We start from the raw sequence: 24201 nt of genomic DNA, 5'->3' as shown, positions 1-24201 counted from the left end.
AAGCCTGGGAAGAAGACTTGGCACATTGATCTTTCTATGTCCTGGATAATTTCATACACCTCTCTAAGATCTGATTTTATTCTCGTACTCTACAATGTAAAATGTCCCAGTCTGCTTGACCTCTCACCATAACTCAGTTCCTTGAGTTTTGGCAACAGCCTTTTACATCTGCTTGATATCCATCAGTTTAATTGCACCTTTCCTATAGCAGAACACAATTCTCCAAATGTGTCCCTACCTTGTACAACAGCAAATAACATCGCAACTTCTATATTCAATACTCAGCTCATGAAGGCCAGTATGCCAAAAACCTTTCTTGCCATTTTCAGGGAACTGTGTACTTACACTCCTAGGTCCTGATGAAGGGTCTTGGCCCAAAATGTTGACTGTTTATTCCTTTCCCTAGATGCTGCCTGAGCTGCTGAGAGTCACCGGCTCTTTGATCCCTTGGTCCAGAACAGTCCTAATGGCCCTACCTTTCACTGTGCAAATCCTACCCTCATTTGCATTCCCAAGCTTCTAGCAGTCCACTGACCCTTCATCTACTATTGTTCTAGCCCATGGGGCTGGCTTTCTTTCACAACCTAGTTATTTAGAGTTGCCATCTCCTAATATTGGTTTAGCTCAGTAGTAACAAAGTTGGCTGCTTTGAAATGTTCAGAGAATGGTGCAGACCCTGTAGCATTAAGATTCATAAAACATTTTTTCCAAAAGCAACAATTAACAATTGTCTGCATTTGTTGGAAGTCAATAAATTCCCAGTTCAGTACACTGTTTCAGATGACTAAGTATGATATATACTGTACTTTGGAAAAATTGATAATTCTAGTGGGTAAGTGGAAATATGATTTCTGATCTGCAAGAATACGTAATTCAGAACTTATAATAGGGCCTCTAGAAGACTGCAGAATGTCTTCAATAAACGACTGAAAGCCTACTGTGATTTTTATTTTGTATAAGATATATTCAATATATATAGGACTAAAGACAATATGTGGGAAGTGAGCCTGCTGGAAAGGAAACAATTTGAATTTCTAAACGGCAGACTAGATTAGCTTTATTTTGTATTATTTCCCTCCTGCTGGGAAATTGATAGGAGTGTTGGGAATCTGTTAACAATCCCTCGCATTTGTGAATGAATGTCCTGTGGCACCTAGTGGGATAGAGTATTTAGGATCCATATATGAAATCAAATATAATGATAGCTTGCTTTCAAGGTGACATTTTGTAACAATTAAGTTTTTATGAGAAGTATGAGTTTATTTCAGAAAATAGTGATGTTGACAACATTTCTGATAACATTATGTCAAAGAGCTATTATTTAAAACAAAATATACCTTTGTTATACGAGGGGTGATTGATAAGTTTGTGGCCTAAGGTAGAAGGAGTCAATTTTAGAAAACCTAGCACATTTCTTTTTCAACATAGTCCCCTCCTACATTTACACACTTAGTCCAGCGGTCATGGAGCATACGGATCTTGGACCTCCAGAAAGTGTCCACAGCAGGAGTGATTGATAATTTCATGGCCTAAGGTAGAAGGAGATGAGTTATTAACTTCAAACTTTCCGCATAATCACTCAAAGAGCTGAGCTGCATGTGCATGTAATGAGAGCCGTATAACTCATCTCCTTCTACCTCAGGCCACAAACTTATCAATCACCACTGTGGACACTTTCAGGAGGTCCAAGATCCATATGCTCCACGACCACTGGACTAAGTGTGTAAATGTAGGAGGGGACCATGTTGAAAAATAAATGTGCTAGGATTTCTAAAATTGACTACTTCTACCTTAGGCCACAAACATCAATCACCCCTCGTATCTAGAGCATAACATTAAAATCTAGTCACCAAACTTAAGTAAGAATAGGAATGTTCTGGAGAGAGGAGGAATAAGGGGTGAACAGAGGAGGAAGAAGTTGGAGATGTACAAGATTTTGAGAGGTTTAGAATATGTTCCTCTCAGCATCAAAGCCTCATATCTAAAGGAAGTAAACCATACGGGAATGGCGGGGCGGGGGGGGGGGGGAGTTGTGAGAGGCAGGAAGCAGTTGAGATGCAACACAAGGAAAGCCGTTGTGTTTTGGGCTCCTTATCTAAGAAAGGATGTGCTAGCATTAGAGAGAGTCCAGATGTGGTTCATGAGAATGATTTTTCCGATTGAAAAGGTTCACGTATGAAGAGCTTAATGGCTTTGAGCCTGTACTTGCTGGAATTTAGAATGACAGGAGATTTCATTGAAACCTATTGAATATTGAAAGGCCTAGATAGAGTGGATGTGGAGAGGATGTTCCTAATGGTGGGAGAGTCTAGGACCAGAGGGAACAGCCTCAGAATAGAAGGATGTCTCTACAGAGATGAGGAGGAATTCCTTTAGCTAGAGGGTGTTGAACCTGTGAAATTTATTGCTATGGATGGCTATATAGTCTTAAATCATTGGGTATATTTAAAGCAGAGGATGATAGGTTCATGGTTAGTAAGGGCAACAAAGATTATGAAAAGAAAGCAGGAGGAGGCTGAGAGGAATAATAAATTAGCCATGATGAGATGGCGGAGTAGACTTATGGTCGGATGGCCTAATTCTGCTTCTATGTCTTATGGTCTCATGAATTTGATCTGGAATTTAATGGTTACAGGGGTGGTGGAAACAATAAATGGAGTTGTTCAAAAAAGAACCTGGATAGGCTTGTGAGGAATCGGAGTCATAGAGCACAAAAACTGGTCCATTATGTCCAGACCAACTATTAAGTACCCATCTATACCACTTGGAGCAGGAACAGGATTAAGTTCTTAAAGGTCTTAACAGTTAGTTTTATTTGCCAAACCTACATCGAAACATCAAAAAATACAGCGAAACGTGTTGTTTTGTGACAACAGCCTGCAAGTGTCACCAAGCTTTCACCACCAACATAGTGTGCCAACATCTCACTAGCCCAAACCCGGAGGAACTTCACACAGTCACGAGGAGAACAGAAAAGCTTACAGACAGGCAGGAACCCCAGTCAGTGATCGCTGATGCTGTAAAGCATATATGTCAAACTCAAGGCCCGCGGGCCAAATCCAGCCCGCGGTGGAATTATCTTTGGCCCGCGAGATAATATCTAATTACTATTAAAGCTGGCCCCAGTAATCGAAGCGCCTATGGCATATGATATGGCTAATGCTGAGTATATTCAGGTACCAGGTTTTCAGGGTTTTTAGTGTTTATTCGGCAGTCTTCTTCATAAGAAACGGAATTTGTAAAGTGAAACACTTTGTAGTTATAGCAGAGACTGAGATACATGAGAGCAGGCTGAAAAAACGGAGGCAACGAAAGCTGCATTCGCACGCGTCCGACTGATCTGGCCCGCATGAAGTTGCATTTTGCTCAATCCGGCCCATGACCTAAAATGAGTTTGACACCCCTGCAAAATGATTGCACTAACCGCTACACTACCATGCCATCAATATAATAGAGACTAGGACTATTCCCTGATAATAGGACCTGCAGTTCTTTCCTACAAAGAGCCAGCATGGGCGTAATATGTCAGCTCAATGACTATATTAAAGGTTTAAATAAACATTAAATGAGCTTGATGAAAATGTCTGTTGGTTGTTTTATGAACCACCTGGATTGATAGAGCTACTTTAAGCTCTGCATTTAAAAACAAAACAAGAAGACTTCTTCATGAGACAGATCCTGGCTGTGCAACTCCAGAACATTTGCAGAGACAGAGGTAACTTTCCACTTTCTTCCTAACACACTAATCTTCAAAAACTTAACTGTTATCACTTTAGGGCAGATATTATTGTTCATGGAATTTAAGAAATATAAGCTAATTAGTTTGGAGGGTTCTGCCTTGCGTTGAGAGAGTAAACCAATATTTTATCTCCATTACACCTTCAGCGTTTTGTGCTTTGCATTCTCTAAAGGGTATTTTGGACATTTGCACATTAAGATTTGAGTAGAGGGAGGAACAAACTGGATTCCTTCAAATATTTGTATGTAATATTTGACAAAGTTCTGAAACTTTGGAAGAATAGAGAATTTTCTTTGGGCTTGGTTACAAAAAGCCATTACCCAGTGTCTGAATACATACTTCGATATTAAATGTACTTTGAGAGTTTTCAATCTTTAAGAATTGCTGTTAAGATCTTTAGACAATCATGTATGGCCTTCTACCTTGGTACCATAATTCTCATTCTCGCTGTCCTGTTCAATCAATAGTTCACCAGGCAACACTGGTTTCCAATCTCATAATGCATTACATTTAACATTATTATCCTTAACTTTAAGGCATCTTGTCCTCTCTCTAGAATCTCCTCCTGTCAAAGGACAAGTGTTATATCCACCATATCCAACATCTTGCACCTCAACAATTTTGTTTCGCCCCATACTGTTGTAAAACACTGGTGCATTGAATAGAGTTTTAAAACTAAAGCTTCAAAGTACATTTATTATCAAAGTACATATATGTCACCTTATTCAACCCTGTGATTTATTTCCTTGCGGATATACTTAGTAAATCCATAGAATAATAACCATAACAAAATCAGTGAAGGACCGCACCAACTTTGGCATTTAACCAGTATGCAAAAGACAACAAACTGTGCAAATATGAAAGTAAAGAAATAATACTAACAAATAAATAAGCTTTAAATATCTAGAACATGAGACGGAGAGGTGAGTCTGTTGGTTGTGGGACTTTTTCAATGATGGAGTAAGTGAAGTTGAGTGAAGTTATCCTCTTTAGTTCAAGAATAACTGGTCCTGAGCCTAGTAGTGTGAGTCCTGAGGCTCCTGTACCACTTTCCTGTTGGCAGCAGTGAGAAGAGAGCATATCCTGGGTGGTGGGGCTCCCAGATGATGGAATCTGATCCAATCAATATATGTAAGAAAATTGGTTTATTGTGCAATTAGTTACAAGGACCAACATAGATCAAACCTTTAGATTATCCTTCAATTGTTTCACTCTCTCAAGCATCTTATGCCACCTCTACTAATACAGCATTGAAAAGGTTTATACAAATCAAGTAAACATTTCTTTGGTCTCTTCTTCTGCTGCTCCTCACATGACAAATACTAGAGTCTTCAATAACTCATGACAACACTTGTCCATGATTACAGTTTGAAGATAAAGTCTATACAGGAAACAAATGAGTTCTCGCATCCCTTCAGCATTTCCAAAGCCCTGGTGTAAATGTAGGCATATCTTCTTTGATTAGGGTCCTTAGCACCAACTCCAGTCTGAACAAATTCTCCCTATCAATAGCAAAATCTCCTTTTACACACCTGGTTAAACAACTTGTTGCATGGCCAATGCTTTCTACACATGGCAGATCAGCACAGCAACCAGGAATTGGTATTGGTTTATTATTGTCACTTATACCAAAATACTGTGAAAAGCTTGTCTTGCATACTGTTCATACAGATCAAATCATTACGCAGGGCACTAAGGTAGAACAAGGTAAAATAATAATACAGAATAAAGTGTAACACCTACACAGTAAGGACAGTGCAGGTCAACGATGAAGTACTAAAGTATGTATCTAGGTAGATTGTGAGTTCAAGAGTCTATCTTATAAAGCTATATGTTCAAGAGTCTGATATTAGCAGGATAGATGCTGTCCTTGAGCCTAGTGGTACATATTTTCAGGCTTTGTATCTTCTACCCAAAGGTAGAAAAGAGAATAAAGAGAGAATTAAGCTCCTCCATGATGGTAACAATGAGAAGAGGGCATGTCCTTGATGATGGCTTTTGAAGATGTCCTCGGTGTTGAGAGGCTAGTGCCCATGATGGAGCTGGTTGAGTTTGCAACATTCTGCAGTTTTTTCGGATCCTGTGCAGTGCTCCCTCCATACCAGATAGTGATGCAACCAGTTGGAATGCTCTCCACGGTACAACTGTATAAATTTGTGAGATCCTTTGGTAACATACCAAGTCTCCTGAAATTCCTGAAAGCTGCTGTTGTGCCTTCTTTGTGATTGCATCAATATGCTGGACCCAGGATAGATCCTCAGAGACGTTGACACCCAGGAACTGGAAATTGCTCACCCTTTCCACTTCTGATCCCTTGATAAGGACTGTTTTGTGTTCCCCTGACTTGCCCTACCAGAAGTCCACAATAAATTCCTTGGTTTTAGTGATATTAAGTGCAAAATTATTGTTGACAGATCACTCAACTAGCTGATCTATCTCAATCCTGTACGCCTCCTTGTCACCATCTGAAATTCTGCCAGCAATAGTGGTGGTGTCAGTAAATGTATAGATGGCATTTGAGCTGTGCCTAGCCAGCCATGCAGTCACGGGTGTAGAGAGATTAGAGCAGTGGGCTAAGCATGCATCCTTGAAGTGCGTCAATGTTGATTGGCAGTGTGGAGGAGATGTTATTTCCAAACCGCACTGACTGTGGTCTCCCATTGAGGAAGTCAAAGGTATTGTTGCAGAGGGAGGTACATGGGCCCAGGTTTTGGAGCTTATTGATTAGTACTGACTGTATGATGGTGTTGAATGCTGAACTGTAATCAGTAAACATTCAGTGTATAATATCACCATTCTAAACGAGCTACAAAGTTTCTGCTGTCTTTCATATCATACTATGAGTGTTGGTGATTTTTTGCTTCTTTCATCCACATGAGTCCTAACCTCTGGAAATCTCTTTTCCTAAATCTCTTTTTCCAGCTTTAAGATTCTTCACAAAAAGCTATCATTTGGCAGAAGGTTTTGTTGAACTTTTCTATAATCTTATGGCTTGGTGTCAGTTAGTTTGATGAAACTCCAGTCAGGCATCTTCATGTATTTTATTTGTTTAAAGTTATGATTATGTGTCATGTTTTTCTTAGAACCCACATGCTGATTGAAGATTTTATTTTTCAATGGGCTCTCCTTGTATGGTTATTCTATCTTTTCCAGTGTTGAATATTATAACTGTGGTCACGCTTCCTCCCTGAGTTTCCATGTGGTAAATTGCTTTATTCTTGTTGTATGTATCGAGGTACAGTGGAAAGCTTTGTTTTGCATATCATCCATACAGTTCATTTCATCAAATCAGTGCACTGAGATAGTTCAATGGAAAAATAATGACAGAATGCAGAATAAAGTGTTAAAGAGACATTGCAGTACAGGCAGACAATAAGGTTCAAAACCATGATAAGGCAAATTGTGAGCTCAAGAAGCCATCTTATCATATTTGGGGACAGTTCGATTTAGTCTTATCGAAGTTGTCGTTCAGCCCGGTGATACATGCATACAAGCTTTTGTACCTTCTGCTCTCAAGGGGGAGAAGGTGAAGGGAGAAAATCTGGGGGTGAGCGGGGTTTTTGATTATCTTGGCTGCTTTACCAAGATGGTGAGAAGTGTAGATGGAGTCCATGGGGGGGTTGGGGTGAGGCTGGCTTTCATGATCTGCAGAGCTGTGTCCACAACTCTCTGCAAAAACTTTGACAAGTTGCCAAACCAACTCGTGATGCATCCAGATAGGATCCTTTCTACTGTGCATCTGTAAAAATTGGCGAAGGTTAAAAGCGGCATGCTAAATGTCTTTAGTCTCCTGAGGAAGTAGAGTTACTGGTGAGTTTTCTTGGTCATGGCGTCTACCAGGCAGGCTGTTGTCCGCTCCTAGGAACTCAACCATCGCTTCCTGAGCACTGATAAAGACGGGCATGTGTACTCTGCCTCCCTTCCACATGAAGGAATATACTGATGTGAGGAAAAGGTTTCATCACACCGTGCCATTGGGCTGTCTGTCTCCTTCTTGCACTCTGACTTATCTTTATGTAACATTATCTTACTAGTGCCACTTCTGGTAGAGTACAACTAGGACAGCTATCAAAAAGAGACAGGTCAATTTTGATCAGGAGAAAAAGTACCAAAAGCATGTCCAAGAACAAGTTACTGTAAAGGAGTTGAATTTTACTCCTAGGAATGATAGGATCAAGGAATAGGTAATACTGGGTTATATTGAATAAGAAGCAAGTTTCAGGGTGGAATGGCCTAATGCTGCTCCGATTTCCAATGGTTCTCTCCCTGTTAACTAAACTGTACTGTTTTATAGACACAATAGAGAAACTATGAAGTGGCTGATGTAGATCTTTATAGTAACAATATATTTTATTGAGGTTGCCTTGAATGGAAAAAGATAAAGACTCTTAAATAACCTTGGACAATGATTACTTGGTGTAAATAAATAAACTTCTAAGGGTAGTTCAAAGTTCAAAGTAAAATTTATTATCAGAGTACATACATGTCACACATACAACCCTGATATTCTTTTCTGCAGGCATACTTAGCAAATCTATAGAGTAGTAACTGTAAATGTAACATCAGGAACAATAAACTGTAATCAAACTGGGCAAATGCAGGTTATATAAATAGCAGTAAATAATGAGCATGAAATAACAATATAACAGAGTCTTTAAATGAGTGTAGCTATCCCCTTTTGTTCGAGAGCCTGATGGTTGAGAGGTAGTAACTGTTCTTGAGCCTGGTGGTGTGAATCCTGAGGCACTTAGACCTTCTACCTGATGGCAGCAGCGAGAAAAGAGCATGGCCTGGGTGGTGAGGATCTCTGATGAAGGATGTGCTCAATGATTGGGAGGGTTTTTACAGGTGACGTACTGGGCCGAATCTGCTACCGTTTGTAGGATTTTCCACTCAAAGGCATTGGTGTTCCCATACTAGCCCTAATGCAGCCAGTCAGCACACTTTCCACCTCACATCTATTGAAGTTTGTCGAGGTTTTTCAGTGACACGCCAAAGTCCTGCGGACGCCTGAGGAAGTAGAGGTGCTGTCGTGCTTTCTTTGCAATAATATTTCTATGACGGGTCTAAGACCGATCCTGTGAAATAGAGATATACAGGCATTTAAAGTTACTGACCCTCTCCACCTCTGAGCTCCGATGGACCTCTGGTTTTCCTCTCCTGGAGTTTACAATCAGTTCCATGTTCTTATTGATATTGAGTGAGAGGTTGTTGTTATTACATCACTCAGCCAAGTTTTCAATCTCCCTCCTGTATGTTTGACATTTCACACCATCATCGCCTCAAAACCAAGCAATAAACTCCAAGACCTGGGTCTCAATATCCCCTCGTGCAATTGGATCCTGGAGACTCCAGGATCACTTGTAGACCACAGTCAGTTTGGATTTGCAAAAACATCTCCTCCACAATCTCCATCAGCACAAGAGCACCTTAGGGGTGTGTACTTAGCCCCTGCTCCACTTGCATTACACCTATGACCATGTGGCTAAGTACCACCATTCAGGGCCCCAGACAGTCCTTCCAGGTGAGGCGACACTTCACCTATGAGTCAGCTGGTGTGGTATACTGTGTCCGGTGCTCCCGGTGTGGCCTTTTATATATTGGTGAGACCCGATGCAGACTGGGAGACCGTTTCGCTGAACACCTATGCTCGGTCCGCCAGAGGAAGCAGGATCTCCCAGTGGCCACACATTTAAATCCACGTCCCTTTCCCATTCTGATATGTCTGTCCATGGCCTCCTCTACTGTCAAGATGAATCCACACTCAGGTTGGAGGAACAACACCTTGTATACCGGCTGGGTAGCCTCCAACCTGATGGCATGAACATTGACTTCTCCAACTTCCGTTAATGCCCCTCCTCCCCTTCTTACCCCATCCCTGACATATTTAGTTGTTTTTTTTTCTCTCTCTGCCCATCACCCTACCTGTTCTCCATCTCCCTCTGGTGCTCCCCCCTCCACCTTTCTTTCTCCCGAGGCCTCCCGTCCCATGATCCTTTCCCTTCTCCAGCTCTGTATCACTTTCGCCAATCACCTTTCCAGCTCTTAGCTTTATCCCACCCCCTCCGGTCTTCTCCTACCATTTCGCATTTCCCCCTCCCCCCACGACTTTCACATCTCTTACTATCTTTCCTTTCAGTTAGTCCTGGCGAAGGGTCTCAGCCCGAAACATCGACAGTGCTTCTACCTGTAGATGCTGCCTGGCCTGCTGTGTTCCAACAGCATTTTGTGTGTGTTGTTTGAATTTCCAGCATCTGCAGATTTCCTCGTGTTTGCTCCATATACAATTTTGCTGATGTGGACTCTATCAAAGTTGCTGACCCTCTCCACCTCTGATCCCCTGATGAGGACAGCTCCTTTGTCTTGTTGACATTGAGTGAGGGGCTGTTATTGTGGCAGCACTCAGCCAGATTCTCAGTCTCTCTCCTATTTGTTCATTCGTCACCACCTTTGATTCTGCCAATGACAAAAGCAAACTTAAACATGGCATTGGAGCTGTGCTTAGTTACACAGTCATAAGGGTGAAGTGAATAGAGCAGGGGGCTAAGCACACGGACTTGTGGTGCTCCTGTGCTGATGGAGATTGTGGAGGAGATATTGTTGCCAATCCGAACTGACTAGGGTCTGCAAGTGAGGAAATCAAAGATCCAGTTGCACAAGGAGGCTTTGAGGTATTAACCGATCAGGTAACACCCTCCGAGGGAAGTAGAGTTAATGTTTCAGCTTTGTGTCTTTCTAGCTGATAAACAACCATTGATTTGATCCCCAACTGTACTGTGTTTCAGATATTGTCAGATTTAATTTCTGAATTCCATCAATATTTTGATTTTTCATTCAGCAGTAATAACAGAATCACAATCAGGTTCAGTATCACTGGCAAGTGTTGTGAAATTTGCAGCAGTACAATGCAGTTGGTAATGAAAGAGAAAAAATGTGAAATACAATTTTATGTATATAAAAAAAGTTAAATGAAATAGGTAGTGCATAATGAAAATTAAAAAAAAGTAGTGAGGTAGTGTTCATGGGTTCACTGTTCATTCAGAAATTGGATGGCAGAGGGGAAGAAGTTGTTCCTGAATCATTGAGTATGTGCCTTCAGGAACCTCTTCCTGATGGTAACAGTGAGAAGAGGGCATGTCTTAGGTGTTGGGGAACCTCAATGATTGATATGGCCTTTTTAAGGTGTCGCTCCTTGAAAATGTCAAGGATACAACAGAAGCTAGTGCCCATGATGAAGCTGACTAACTTTACAACTCTCTACAACTTATCTTCCCCCCCACCCCGCCCATACCAGACAGTGATGCATCCAGTTAGAATGCCCTCTCCCATGGTACATCTGTAAAAATTTGTGAGTACCTTTGGTGCTCACACTTTCCACTTCTGATCCTCTCTGATGACTGCTATGCGTTCTTAAGTCCTGATTCAAATTAACAATTGTACGTCTGAGATGTTATGTCAATTGTGATTTTTTTTTATTGTTGTCTTTTAGGTGCGGCATGCAGTAAAGCTGTAGGATTTGATCAGTTCCATTTTATGGTTTACAATCATGCGAAAGGCTCAGAACAAATAGTGGACTGTGTTTAATGCTCTGCAGGTGCACCATTTGCAAAATACTTTGAAGACTTTTTAAGATTCAGATTATTTGGAATCAATGGTATTAATGCTGTGGTCAGGTTTTAATTATTGTTTGATAAACACTTCTTGAAGAGCTTTAGAATAAAGCACTAAATAAATTATTTTTGATGTAAATGCCAACTCGCTAAGTTTTAGCTGCAATCTGCTAAAATGTAAAAAATGAGCTGTAGAAATTGAGCCTTGCTTTCTTTGATTTGCTAGTTAAATGTGTGTGCAGGTTAAGTATGAAGGGTGTTAATCATGTGCAAAACTTTTACTTTGTTTACAGTTTCTACATGTACACTGGAAAAAGCCATTGCAATAGTATCTTAAACAGCATTTTGTTTTCACTTTAAAAATTAGCAGCCAGACAAACAAAATTGTAGATTTTATTTTTTAACCTGTACTGAAAAAACTGAAAACCAATTAAAGTGTGACATTTCATATCATATGTTGTCTGGAGAAATTACAGTTCTACAGATGTACAGATTTATTCTGCCTTATTTATGTTTAATCATTTGTTAATTTAACAATTCATTGAAAGGTTACAGTTGAAAAGGAGGCCGTTCAGCCCATGGTATCTACCAGTTCTATGTAAGAACTAAAAGGCTAGTCCAATTTCTTCACCCTTTCTCCAGGCCTTCAAGTACTTTCTGTTGTGATACCAGTGCAGCTGTCTTTTGAACAGCACAATTGAAATCTGGGTCCCCACGTTTGTGTAAGACATAGGAGCAGAATTAGGCCATTTGGCCCATCAAGTCTTCTCCAGCATTTGATGACGGCTAATTAATTATCCCTCTCAATCCCATACTGCTTTATCCCCATAACACTTGACATCCCTACTAATGAAAACCTATCAATGTCCACTTTAAACATACCCAATGACTTGGCCTCCACAGCCATCTGTGCCAATGAGTTCCATGGATTTACCACCCTCTGGCTGAAGTAATTAGTCCTCAACAGGGCAGGTAGCATAAAACCGGAGGAGCAGCATTCGGCCATTGAGTCTGCTCTGCCATTCTATTGTTTCTGATTTATTATCCCTCTCAGACACACCCTCCTCCTTCTCGCTGTCACCTTTAAAGCCCTTAGTAATCTTGAACATGTCAACCTCCTCACCTATCTCCTGGTAGCCACCCATTTCAGTTCTACTTCTGATTCACAATCTGACATGCCAGTCCATGACTTCCTCTACTGCTGCGATTGAGGCCACACACAGATTGGAGGAGCAACACCTTATATTCCGTATTTTTAGCCTGCACCTGATGGCATGAACACTGATTTCTTGAGCTTCCAGTAACTGCCCCCCATTTCACCATTCCCCATCCCTCTCACCTTTTTCCTTACCTGCCCATCACCTCCTCTCTGGTCGTCCTCCTTCCCTTTCTCCCATCTCTTCTATCCTCCCCTATCAGATTCCCCCTCCTCCAGCCCATTATCTCTTTCACCAGTCAACTTCCCAGCTCTTTACTTCACCCCCAAATCTTCCCTGGTAATGCTCCCCAATTCTTGCACTGTATTTACGACTGCATTGGCTCTGCTTCGTGCACCCACGCTGAACTCATCAATTTCATCAACTTTGCCTCCAATTGAATTTGACTTTATTTCTTTCATCCTTCATGTACATGAGTAAAAATCTTTACGTTACGTCTCCATCTAAATGTGCAATGTGTAATCATAGTAATTCATAATCATTTATAATGAAAAGAACAGTCAACGTAATATAGAAATACACTCAAGTCAGCGTGAGTTCACCAGTCTGATGGCCTGGCGGAAGAAGCTGTTCCGGAGCCGGTGGATCCTGGCTTTTATGCTGCGGTACCATTTCCCAGATGGTAGCAGCTGGAATAGATTGTGGTTGGAATGGCTTGAGTCCCCAAAGATCCTTCACACCTGTCCTTGTAAATGTCCTGAGTTATGGGAAGTTCACAACTACAGATGTGCTGGGCTGTCCGCATCACTCTCTGCAGAGTCCTGTGATTAAGGGAGGTACAGTTCCCATACCAAACAGTTGTGCAGCCAGTCAGAGTGCTCTCAATGTGCTCCTGTAGAAAGTTCTTAGGATTTGGGGGCCCATACCAAACTTCCTCAACCATCTAAGATGAAAGAGGCATTGTTGTGCCTTTTTCACCACACAACTGGTATGTACAGATCACGTGAAGTCCTCGGTGATGTGGATGCTGAGGAACTTGAAGCTATTTACCCTCTCAACCCCAGATCCATTGATGTCAATAGGGGTTAGCCTGTCTCCATTCCTCCTGTAATCCACAACCAGCTCCTTTGTTTTTGCAACATTGAGGGAGAGGTTGTTTTCTTGACAGCACTGTGTCAGAGATATTTATTCCCTGCAATACTGCAGTTTGAGAGGGAGAAGCGTAACTCACATGTTTCAGTATCACAATGGAATAAAGGGAATTACAGAGGAATGAGAGAGGAGCTTGCCCAGGTAGTTTGGAGGAGGATACTGGTGGGGATGACGGCACAGCACAGATGGCTGAAGTTTCTGGGAATAGGGGAATAGTTCACAAGGCGCAGGATAGATATGTCCCACAGAGGAAGAAGTTCTAAAATGGCAGGGGTAGGCAGTCGTGGCTGACAAGGGAAGTTCGAGATTGCATAAAAGCCAAGGAAAGGATATGTAAGGTAGCAAAAGTGAGTGGGAAGTTAATGATTGGGAAGCTCTTAAAATCCAACAAAAGGCAACAAAAAAAGCTATAAAAAGGGGGGAAATTAAATACATGGGCAAACTAGTCAATAGTATAAAGCAGGATATCAAAAGTCTTTTCAGTTGTATAAAGAGTAAAAGGAAGGTGAGAGTTGTTACTGGACCACTGGAAAATGATGCTGGTGAGGTAGTAATGGGGAACAAAGAAATGGCAGATGAGCTTAATGGGTACTTTGCATCTGCCTACACTGTAGAAGATACTAAAAGTGTGCCAGAGCTCTGTGAAGGTCAGGGAGCAGGAGTGAGTGTCATTGCTATTACAAAAGACAAAGTGCTTGGCAAACTCAGAGGTCTCAAGGTAGGTAAGTCACCTGAACCAGATGGACTACTCCAGAGTCCTGAGAGAGGTTGCCGAAGAGATAAAGGATGCATTGGTCATGATCATTCAAGAATCACTTGATTCTGGCATGGTCCCAGAGGTCTGGAGATTGCAAATGTCATTCTGTTCTTTAAGAAGGGAGGAAGGCAAAAGAAAGGAAATTATAAGCCAGATAGCCTAACCTCAGTGGTTGAGAAAATGTTGGAGTCTATTATTAAGGATGAGGTTTTGGGGTACTTGGAGACTAATGCTGTGACCTGGGGAAAAGTACACACTCAGGACAACAAATACCTTTTCGGGTTTTAGTCCCTTTATCTGTTTTAGATGTTTAAGTGCCAGAAGAGGGTCTTAAAACAAAACGAACAACTTTACAATCAGGTCCTGCCGTTACAATCTCTATTTAACCTTAGATCCACACACTTGTTTATCGACCAATTGCATATGCAGTATAAAAATACAAAGAAAACTGCACAAAACTAACACAGTACTAATACGGTAGTGGCAATTCTTTTTAATACACACATGCTGAACCTCCGAACGGAGACTAAACATTCACATTACGCTGTTACATGCACAATCAGTCATGCTACAATAAAGTTAGACAAAAGGTACACTTTGGTACAACTGGTAATTAAATTACAGGAAGACTGACCTACTTGGCTGGTGAGGAACTTAGCAAGCCACGCTATCCAGCGTCGAGTTCTTTACTCGTGAAAATCTAAAGCATCCACATGTAAAACATGTCAAATTGCCAATATTCTCGATTCGCCAACAAGCATAAACAAATTCACATGGATATTGTAAATTAATGCTCACCTTTCCTCACCAAGCCCAGTACCTCTAGGGGAACTCGACTCCAATGCCCCACCAGCTCCTGCAGCAGAAAACAAAATGGTCTCCCTACTATCCCGTGCATGCGTAATGACATCACCATCTCCACTTAAAGGCACAGACAACTACTATAGCATTACCCAGATGAATGCCTGAGTACACTTTTAACGATAATGAATAAGATTCGACGGTCACCCGGTTACACTAATGATAAAATAAATCAAAGTCAGCATGGTTTCTGTAAAGGGAACTCTTGCCTGACAAATCTGTTAAGAGTTCTTTGAGGAAGTAACAAGCAGGGTAGACAAAGTAGAGGCAGTGGTTGTCATTTACTTGGCTTTTCAGAAGGCATTTGATAAGGTGCCACACATGAGGCTGCTTTACAAGATAAAATTCTGTTGTGTTACAGGAAAGATAGTTGCATGGATAGAGGAATGGCTGACAAGCAGGAGCCAGTGAATGGGATAAAAAGGGCCTTTTCTGGTTGGCTGCCAGTGACTAGTAGTGTTCCTCAGGGGTCAGAACTGGGACTGCTACCTTTCATATTTTCTTTATCAGTGATTTGGATCATGGAATTGATGGCTTTGTGGCAAAGTTTGCAGATGATACAAAGATAGCTGGAGGGGGAGGTAGTGATGAGGAAGCGATAAGGAAGCAATGTGATTGCAGTAAATTTAGACAGATTGGAAGAATGGGCAGAATAGTGGCAGATGGAATACAGTTTTGGGAAATGTATGATGCATTTTGGTAAAAACAATAATGTGGAGTATTATCTAAATGGGGAGACGGTTCAAACATCAGAAATGCAGAGGAACTTGTACAAGACTCACAGAAGATTAATTTACAGGTTCAGTGTGGTAAGGAAGGCAAATGCAAAGGTAGCATTCATTTCAAGGGGAATAGAATATAAAAGTAAGGAGATAATCCTGAGCCTTTATAAGATACTACTCAGGCCGTACTGTCAAAAGTATTGTCAAGAGTTTTGGGCTACATATCTCAGAAAAGGATGTGTTGTAATTGAAGAGAGTCCAGAGGAGGTTAACAAGGATGATTCCAGGAATGAAGGGGTAACAGATGAGGAGCATTTGGCAGCTTTGTGCCTGTACTCACTGGAATTTAGAAGAATGTGAGGGGAGCCTATTTAATGTTGGAAGGACTAGACAAGATGGATGTGGAGAGGATGTTTCCTATGGTGGGGGTATTCAGAACTAGAACAGAGGTAAGGAGGAATTTTTTTAGCCAGTGAATCAGGAATGTCCTGCCACAGACTACAGTGGAGGCCAAGTCCATGCATATACTTCAGGTCAATTTTTATTGTCATTTCGACCATAAACTGCTGGTACAGTACACAGTAAAAACAAAACAATGTTCCTCCAGGACCATGGTGTTACAATAAACAACACAAAACTACACTAGACTACATGAGACAACTCAAACTAAGCTAGACTACGTAAAACAACACAAAAACTTAAGGTGGAAGTTGATCGTTTCTTGATCGGTCAGGATATCAAAGGATATAGTGAGAAGAGAGGTCTGTAGGTTTGAGTGGGATCCCAAATGATGGAATGATGGAGCAGACTCGATGGGCTGAATGGCCTAATTCTGTTCCTATGGCTTCTGGTCTTAGGTGAGCTTCTCCCTGCAAATGGTCTCTGGGGAAAAACATCATTTATTTTTCATAATTGGTTTATGATTGTCACATTTACCGAGGAACTTTAATTTGGATGCCGTCTAGACAGATCATTACAAACATAAGTAGTGTACATTGAACCAGGACAAAGGTAAAACAATAAGGTAATGTGCAGTATCGTGTTAAAGTAACAGAGAAAATTCACAACAAGGTGCAATGGGATTTACAGGATGCTATACCTCCAATAGTGCAACAGGGTTATCAGCCACAGTATGGTATTATATTTCAGGGAGTCCTCATGATCTCTTGTACCTGCAGCAGTACTGGCCTTCCAATTTGCATTCCTTTCTAGCTGCAAGCTGAAAATTTGAATGTACTTTTTCCATAGTCATATCAGCAAACAAATCAACTGTGCAATAATGGAAATTTGTATGGTAACTGGAAATTGTAATCGGTTCTTCAAGATTCACGCACATTTATAATCAAAAAATATATAAATTATTCAACATTGAGATTTGTCTGCATCCAGGCAGCCACAAAGCAAGGAGCTCAATTTTTTTTTAAAAGACCAACATTGAATGCACAGAGAAAGAAAAAAAAACACAAATCATGCAAACAATGGAAGCGAGCACAGCATTCTGAACCAAATTCAGTCCTTCGATCCAAATCCCTGGAGCCTCTGTCTCGGTTCATCATATTAGCCAGGCAATCATTTTATTCTGAAATGTACCAAGATATAGGGAAAACATTGTTTTGCAAATTCATTGAAACATATATTGCGTTAGCAATCAACACAACCTAAGGATGTGCTGGGGGCAGCCCGCAAGTGTTACCACACAGTCCCATGCTAAGTTCATGCAATTTACACATATTATTCCATACATAGGTATATTACGGTTGTACATTAACAAATGCAGAGCATCATTTACATTTATGGAAAAAGTGTAGTAATGTAATGCCCTGGTTCATATTTTTGATGTTATGTTGTATGTATTTCATTTTGGTAGTTCTGTAAGACTTGCTTGTTTTCAGCTTGTTTGGGTTACTGTTGATAAGCGATGATGTGGAATGTATGCCATCCAATTAGCAGGAAGTTTTTGTTGTGAGGGACAATAAGGTAGGTCTTGGGCTTTTGTTCTGTGGGAGATGAAGGGAAAAGAAGCTGAGGAGAACCGGCCATAGCCTACGATCCGGTGGGAGACCGTTTGAGGTGGATTGTGAGCGATGTTCGGAAGGTGGTGTGGACGTTCACGCTGACGAGGGCCCAGCTCGTCAGTGACAGAGAAGTTCAAGATGAGCTCCAATTTGTGCACAATTGACTCTTTATTTAGAATGGGACCTGTTTTTGTTATTGTTTGCTAACCCTTTAAGATTCATAAATATAATTCCTTTAATTGTAGGCAGTGTACTGATTTGTTATTTCGTGGCACAAATTTGTTACAGGGTAGCAAATTACACAGCATCCACACAAACAGGTTTGGGGTGGGAGAGCGCCTGAATCTCACGAGTTTGGCTGGGTTCCCTAGACTTACGCAGCCAAGGGAACCAGGGTGTTTCATTGTGGGGGTATCATCTGGGGTCGATTTCGTTGGGGGCTGTGTTATTGCCCTAAGCATTATTCCAGTGGGTTGTGTGTGTACGTCTGTGTCTATTGTGTGGTAAAGTGATTACGGTACATGGTTATAAATGCTGCAGGGGGTGAGCGGATCCACGGGGTTACCGGTAACGAATGGGTGTGTATTGAGTGGGGTGAACATTAGTATTTCTGACGAATTGTTAATTCGAACTTTTAAGTACGAGCAGTTATGATTGTGAAGTGGAGGTTTGATAAAATGACAGTCCAAAACTTTGTTTTAGTCCAGACTGGCACTGGCGTAATAGCAGTGGAACTGCCTGGTACTATTGGGGCCTTGGAGGCGGGAGGGGGGGTCTGTGGGTTGTTCATACTTTCCAGGAGGAGGAGAGTCTAAGGGAGGGGACTGAATTGCAAGCCTTGTCTTCCTTAGCTGGGGCAGGAGACTTCAAAGACAGCTTGCTCTCGTTTCTGTGGAGCGAGGGGAAGGAGTGGTCTGATTTGAAGTGTCTATTGAGTCCCTCAGTGAAGAGTGAGACTTCTGAGATGGTGTCAGCCCTTACCTCCCTGGTGGATAAATGGCCCAGTGCCCATAGGGTCCTAGCTATTGAAAGCTGAGAATGCTCTCAGAGGTGAAGCCCACCCCCAAGGGGGAAGAGGAGTGTGAGACTTGGGCGGAGCAGACCTCTCAGATGCTGGATGAGTAGCAGTGCTCTGATGATGTAAGATGACAGCGATTGATTGAGAGTTTGGGAGGCCGGGCTGCTGACATAGTGAGATCCGTAAAGACACAGAACCCTTTTGCTACCTCTGCAGGCTACATGCAAGCTCTGGAAAAGGTGTTTGGCGCGACGGGAAGCCCAATGGAGCTTATGAAGGGGTTTCAGAATATGTGTCAGAAGAAGGGGGAGAAGCTTTCTGCCTACATTTTTCTGCTAGAGAGGCAGCAAAATTGCTTATGGTGTAGAGGGGCCATTCAAACAGCTGAGGTGAATCAGTTAAGGATGGACCAAGTGGCGAAAGGTGCACAGGGGCTGGATCTGATCACTTGGGGTCTCTGAAAGTCTCGTAAGATGCACCCCCTCTGTTGTTTGTCGAGCTGATCAGAAAAGTAAGAGAGGAGGAATATGGATGGAGGCGCGCAAGGCCTCCGTCCGCAGGGAACAGTGGTTCCCTTGGCTGAGGTGACCACATTCACCCATCCCGGGGAGTGGTGAAGGAGCTCGTGGCAGAGTTTAGGACTGAGATGTCCCGGTTGTTACCGGCGGGTGCAGCCACCCCGCTCCATAAAACCGACAGGGAGTTGGACCCCCTGCGGGGACGGACTGAGCAGAGTGGTGCAAGTGAACGGGGTCCTGCGAGAAGGGGAGCGACCGGTATTGTCAGTTATAACTGTGGGGAAGAGGGACACATCAGGCAGGACAGAAAAACCCTCAGAGAATGAGCCCAGGTGTCTAAGTGGAGAGTCCCAGTGAGGGAATGGCCTGGCATCGCGGGGGATCATTCCCAGAAATATATCAAGGAAGACCCCAAAGCAAAATAACCTATTCCTGAAGGCTTAGTGGGGCCAAGCTCCAGTGTATCACTATGGATCGAGGGTATTTATGCTAGAGCCGTGTTTGACACCGGCTCTCAGGTTACTCTGCTGTACTGTTTGTTTTACAACTGGTATTTGACACATTTACCCTTGACACCACTCAGTGCACTGGAGATCTGGAGTCTTAGTACGGATGACTGTCCGTACGATGGTTACTTATCATTGAAGCTGGAGTTTTGAAGCTGAGGTCCTTGATAGATTAGTGCTGGTTTGTCCAGACCCAGTCGAAAAGGACGGAGCTTCACTTCTCGTGGGGACAAACACTGCTATTGTGAGGAGGCTGGTGAGAGCCTGCAAGGAGGAAGTTGGAGAGAGCTTTCTGAAAACATTGTCCATTCATCCTGTGTTCCGAGCTGCTTTCGAGGAAGTGCGTGGCCACACTGGGCTGGATGATGAGCATAACCGAGGGACTGTGGTGTTCACCCAGTCAGCACCAGTCATGCTGCGGCCTGGGAAAGTAGCGAGAGTGATAAGAAACCCCAAATTTCCCGGAATGCCTGAGGCTGAGGCCCTCTTGGTGGATGCTCAGGAGGAGGAGTCAGGTTACCCGCTGGGGTACTAGTGAGGCCCGAACTGCAGAAGCCCTGGGTTGTACAGATGAACACTCTGGAGCGGGAGGTCACCCTCAGGCGGGGGATGCCAATGGCGCACCTCTTCCCGGTGACGGTAATGTCTGGTGTCCCTGTGAGACAAGGCGGGGAGAAACCCTCCGAAAAGAGGAAAGTTGACTACCGAGTCATTCAACTTTTGGGGACTCCCTGGTACTTGGAGGCTGAAAGGGGAGGTTGATAGAGAAGCTGTTGAAACTGGAAGATGTTTTTTTTCTACTGACAAGTTTGATGAGGGTGATGAGGGTGAGGCTTGGGTCCATGATGGCAGATTCTGGAGTAGTTGTCCTGCAGTCGTCGGGCTCCTGGACCAGCTTCTCTCACACGCCTCCGTGACGCACCAGCTCTGTGGCTGTAGGCTCACTTTCAGGAACTTCTCCGTTGATGCATTGCATTACTCGTTTACTTTTTTTAAATTATTTGCTCGATTTTTTTCCGCACAGTGGACGTGTGGCAGTCTTCATTGTGTGGGGTTTTAATGGATTCTGTTGTGTTACTTTGTTTTGTGGCTGTCTGCAAGAAGATGAATCTCACGGTTGCAAATGGTATTCATACTTCGATAATAAATTTACTTTGAACAGCTGGATAGAAGCTCTCCGAGAGCCTCGTAGTACAGACTTAAAACTTTTGCTATCTTCTACCCAGTGGAATGGGGAAAAAAAATAACCAGGATGGAAAGGGTCTTTGATTATGTTGGCAGTGGGAACTGTACAAAATCAATTAAGGGAGGCTGGTTTTCATGGTTGACTTGTGTTCATAACTCTCTGTAATTTCTTGCAGTCATAGGCAGAAGAGTTGTGATACCAAGCTGTGGTGCATTTGGATAGGAAGCTTTCTGTAGTGGATCTACAGAGAACAGGTTTGGGCTCGTAAACCAGTTTGAATAATTTCACTCACCTCAACTCTCAACTGATTCCACAACCTACAGGCTCACTTCCAAGCACCCTGTGACTCATGTTCACGGTATTATTTATTTATCTTTATTTGCTGCAATATATTTCTCACCTCCTTTCCTTTACTCATGGTTTGTTATCCTCCCCTAACAAATCCCTTCCCTCCACTTCAGACCTTTGCTACTTCTACCTGTCACCTCCCAGCTTCTCACAGCATTAAGTTTATTTTTACTGCTGTTGAACGAGACAGCGTTCCTCCAGATCAAATTGCACAACATAGTGCATGTAACTCACACATATATTAACCACAAATAAATTAACAAAGTATAAGGTACATCTACAAGTTAAAAAATAAACACTATTATGCTCCTGGCACTTCATATGTGATGAGACCTGGGTGTTGGCAGGGAGTTCAGTAGTCTTATGGCCTGGGAGTAGAAGATGATTCCCATCCTATTTGTCCTAATGCTACGGCACCTTCTGCCTGTTGGCAGGGAGTGACAGATTGTTGGATGGATGGGAGGGATTACTGACAATGCTAAGGGCCATGCATGCACATCACTCATGGTAAACATCTCTAATGACTGGAAGAGAGATCTTGGTGATCCTCTTAGCAGTTCTCGCAATTTTTGTCCGGACTTGTAGTCAGATGCCTTGCAATTCCCAGACCAGACGATGATGCAGCTGGTCAGGACACTGGTGATGATGCTCCTGTAAAAATTGGGATTCTTGTTTCCCCCTTCCCCATCATCCTAACTTGCACCTCTCACCTGCCAGCTTGTGTTCCCCCCCCCCACCATGATTTTTTTTTTAAAATTCTGGTTTCTACACTCTTCCTTTCCAGTCCTGATGATAGGTGTCCACCTGAAACGTCGACAATTAATTTCCCTCCATGGACGCTGCCTGACCTGCTGAGTTCCAACGGCGTTTAGTGTGTTTTGCCCCAAATTTCCAGCATCTGTAGACCCTCCTGAGTTTCTCCAGCGGATTGTTTGCCGGTCCAGATGTCAGGATCTGCAGACTCTTGAACCCAAATCCATTTGGGATGAAAAATTCAAATCAACAATCAAATCAAGTTTAATTATCCTTCAGCTATATAGTACATGGATACTGCCCAATGCATTTCCTGGCAATTCGACACAAGCACGCAGTACAGCTCATCAAACATCTACATACAATTGACCTTTTGAATTGCCAGCTGGACTCAATTGTTAACTTTCAGTGATTTTTGTACAAGAGTACAAATAGAGTTTCTGCCCCCACCCCTTAAGTTTTAGAACCAATTCACCCTTGCTTCGATTAGTTGGTATGTGCAGTCTTAGCATGCTCTGTTCTGCCGTAAGAAAACAATGTAGCAAGTATCATTCCTTACAACAATTTGTTGAGACAAATTACAACAACTCTTAATTTGTGAGATTAAGAGTTCGGCACGGACTAGGAGGGCCGGAATGGCCTGTTTCCGTGCTGTGATTGTTATATGGTTATATGGTTATAACAATCAGTCCTCAGATAAGGTTCACATTTCCACAGGACAACCGGCACTTGTGCTTAGAACAAGATCTTAGATGTCCATTGAAAACCCCGATTTACTACCACTGGTTTATATTGTGAAATTTGTTTTGTGGCAGCAGTGCTGTGCAAGAAATAAAATACAGTATACTAAGGGCTACAATAAATAAATAGCGCAAAAGTGTAATAGCGATATCGTGTTCATTGATTCACAGGCCGTTCAGAAATTTGATGGCGGAGGAAAAAGATTCAAATGGAAACGAATATAAAAAGTGTAACCAAAGCAAAGTAACTTGTGTTGGTAATACTGCGCTTGCAATAAAGTATATAATGCAGGTGTGGTGAACTAGATATACCTGTCTGACTGCTCCTGTGGCTCCTCCCACAGACCCCTGTATAAAGGCGACTGTGGGCTGCTGCTCTCCCTCATTTTCCCCAGGATGTAGTGTTGTTTATTCTTCCAGTCAATAAAATTGATGCACCATCAATAACTCACGCTGAGACTTAGGAAGCGCGCGGTGCCTGGGGGTTTTTTCCTATTACGCCCAATGGGTCCCCCATTACGCAGACAAGGCCCGCCCCCTGGTCAGGTCTACCATTTTTCCCCTCTCTGCTGAGGCCTGCGCGGCCTTCAGCTGCATTAAAGGGGACATTGCCAAAGCAACGATGCATGCGGTGGACGAGACCATTCCCTTCCAAGTAGAGAGTGACGCCTCTGACGTCACGCTGGCTGCTACCCTCAATCAGGAAGGCAGGCCAGTGGCGTTTTTTTCTCGTACCCTTCAAGGCCCTGAAATTCGGCACTCCGCGGTGGAGAAAGAAGCCCAGGCCATAGTGGAAGCTATTAGGCACTGGAGGCACTATCTCGCCGGCAAAAGGTTCACCTTGCTGACCGACCAGCGCTCGGTTGCATTCATGTTCAGCAACCAACAGCGGGGCAAAATCAAAAATGATAAAATTTTGCGATGGAGAATAGAACTCTCCACCTACAATTATGATATCCTGTACCGGCCTGGCAGGCTCAATGAACCCTCTGATGCCCTATCCCGGGGAACGTGTGCTAGCGCACAGCTCGACCAGCTGTATGCCCTTCATGCCCATCTTTGCCATCCGGGGGTCACCCGATTTTACCATTTCATTAAAGCCCGGAACCTGCCGTACTC

The 24201-nt window shown here is 42.7% G+C and overlaps 1 protein-coding gene and 1 long non-coding RNA gene across 2 annotated transcripts in view; one reads left to right on the top strand and one right to left on the bottom strand.

The window, feature by feature from the left end:
• Positions 1–11802, top strand: part of LOC140728937 (N(4)-(beta-N-acetylglucosaminyl)-L-asparaginase-like) — a 37887-nt gene extending 26085 nt beyond the window's left edge. The window contains exon 9 of the mRNA XM_073048049.1: positions 11229–11802. Coding sequence (XP_072904150.1) covers positions 11229–11323 — 95 coding nt within the window. The 3' untranslated portion in view covers positions 11324–11802. The remainder of the gene's footprint in view (positions 1–11228) is intronic.
• Positions 1–24201, bottom strand: part of LOC140728938 (uncharacterized) — a 70970-nt gene that overhangs the window by 38463 nt on the left and 8306 nt on the right. The window lies entirely within an intron of this gene.

Source organism: Hemitrygon akajei, chromosome 6, assembly GCF_048418815.1.
Source record: "Hemitrygon akajei chromosome 6, sHemAka1.3, whole genome shotgun sequence".
Classification (NCBI taxonomy): domain Eukaryota; kingdom Metazoa; phylum Chordata; class Chondrichthyes; order Myliobatiformes; family Dasyatidae; genus Hemitrygon; species Hemitrygon akajei.
The sequence above is the reverse complement of the archived record's forward strand: the minus strand, read 5'-3'. Positions and strand labels throughout refer to the sequence as shown.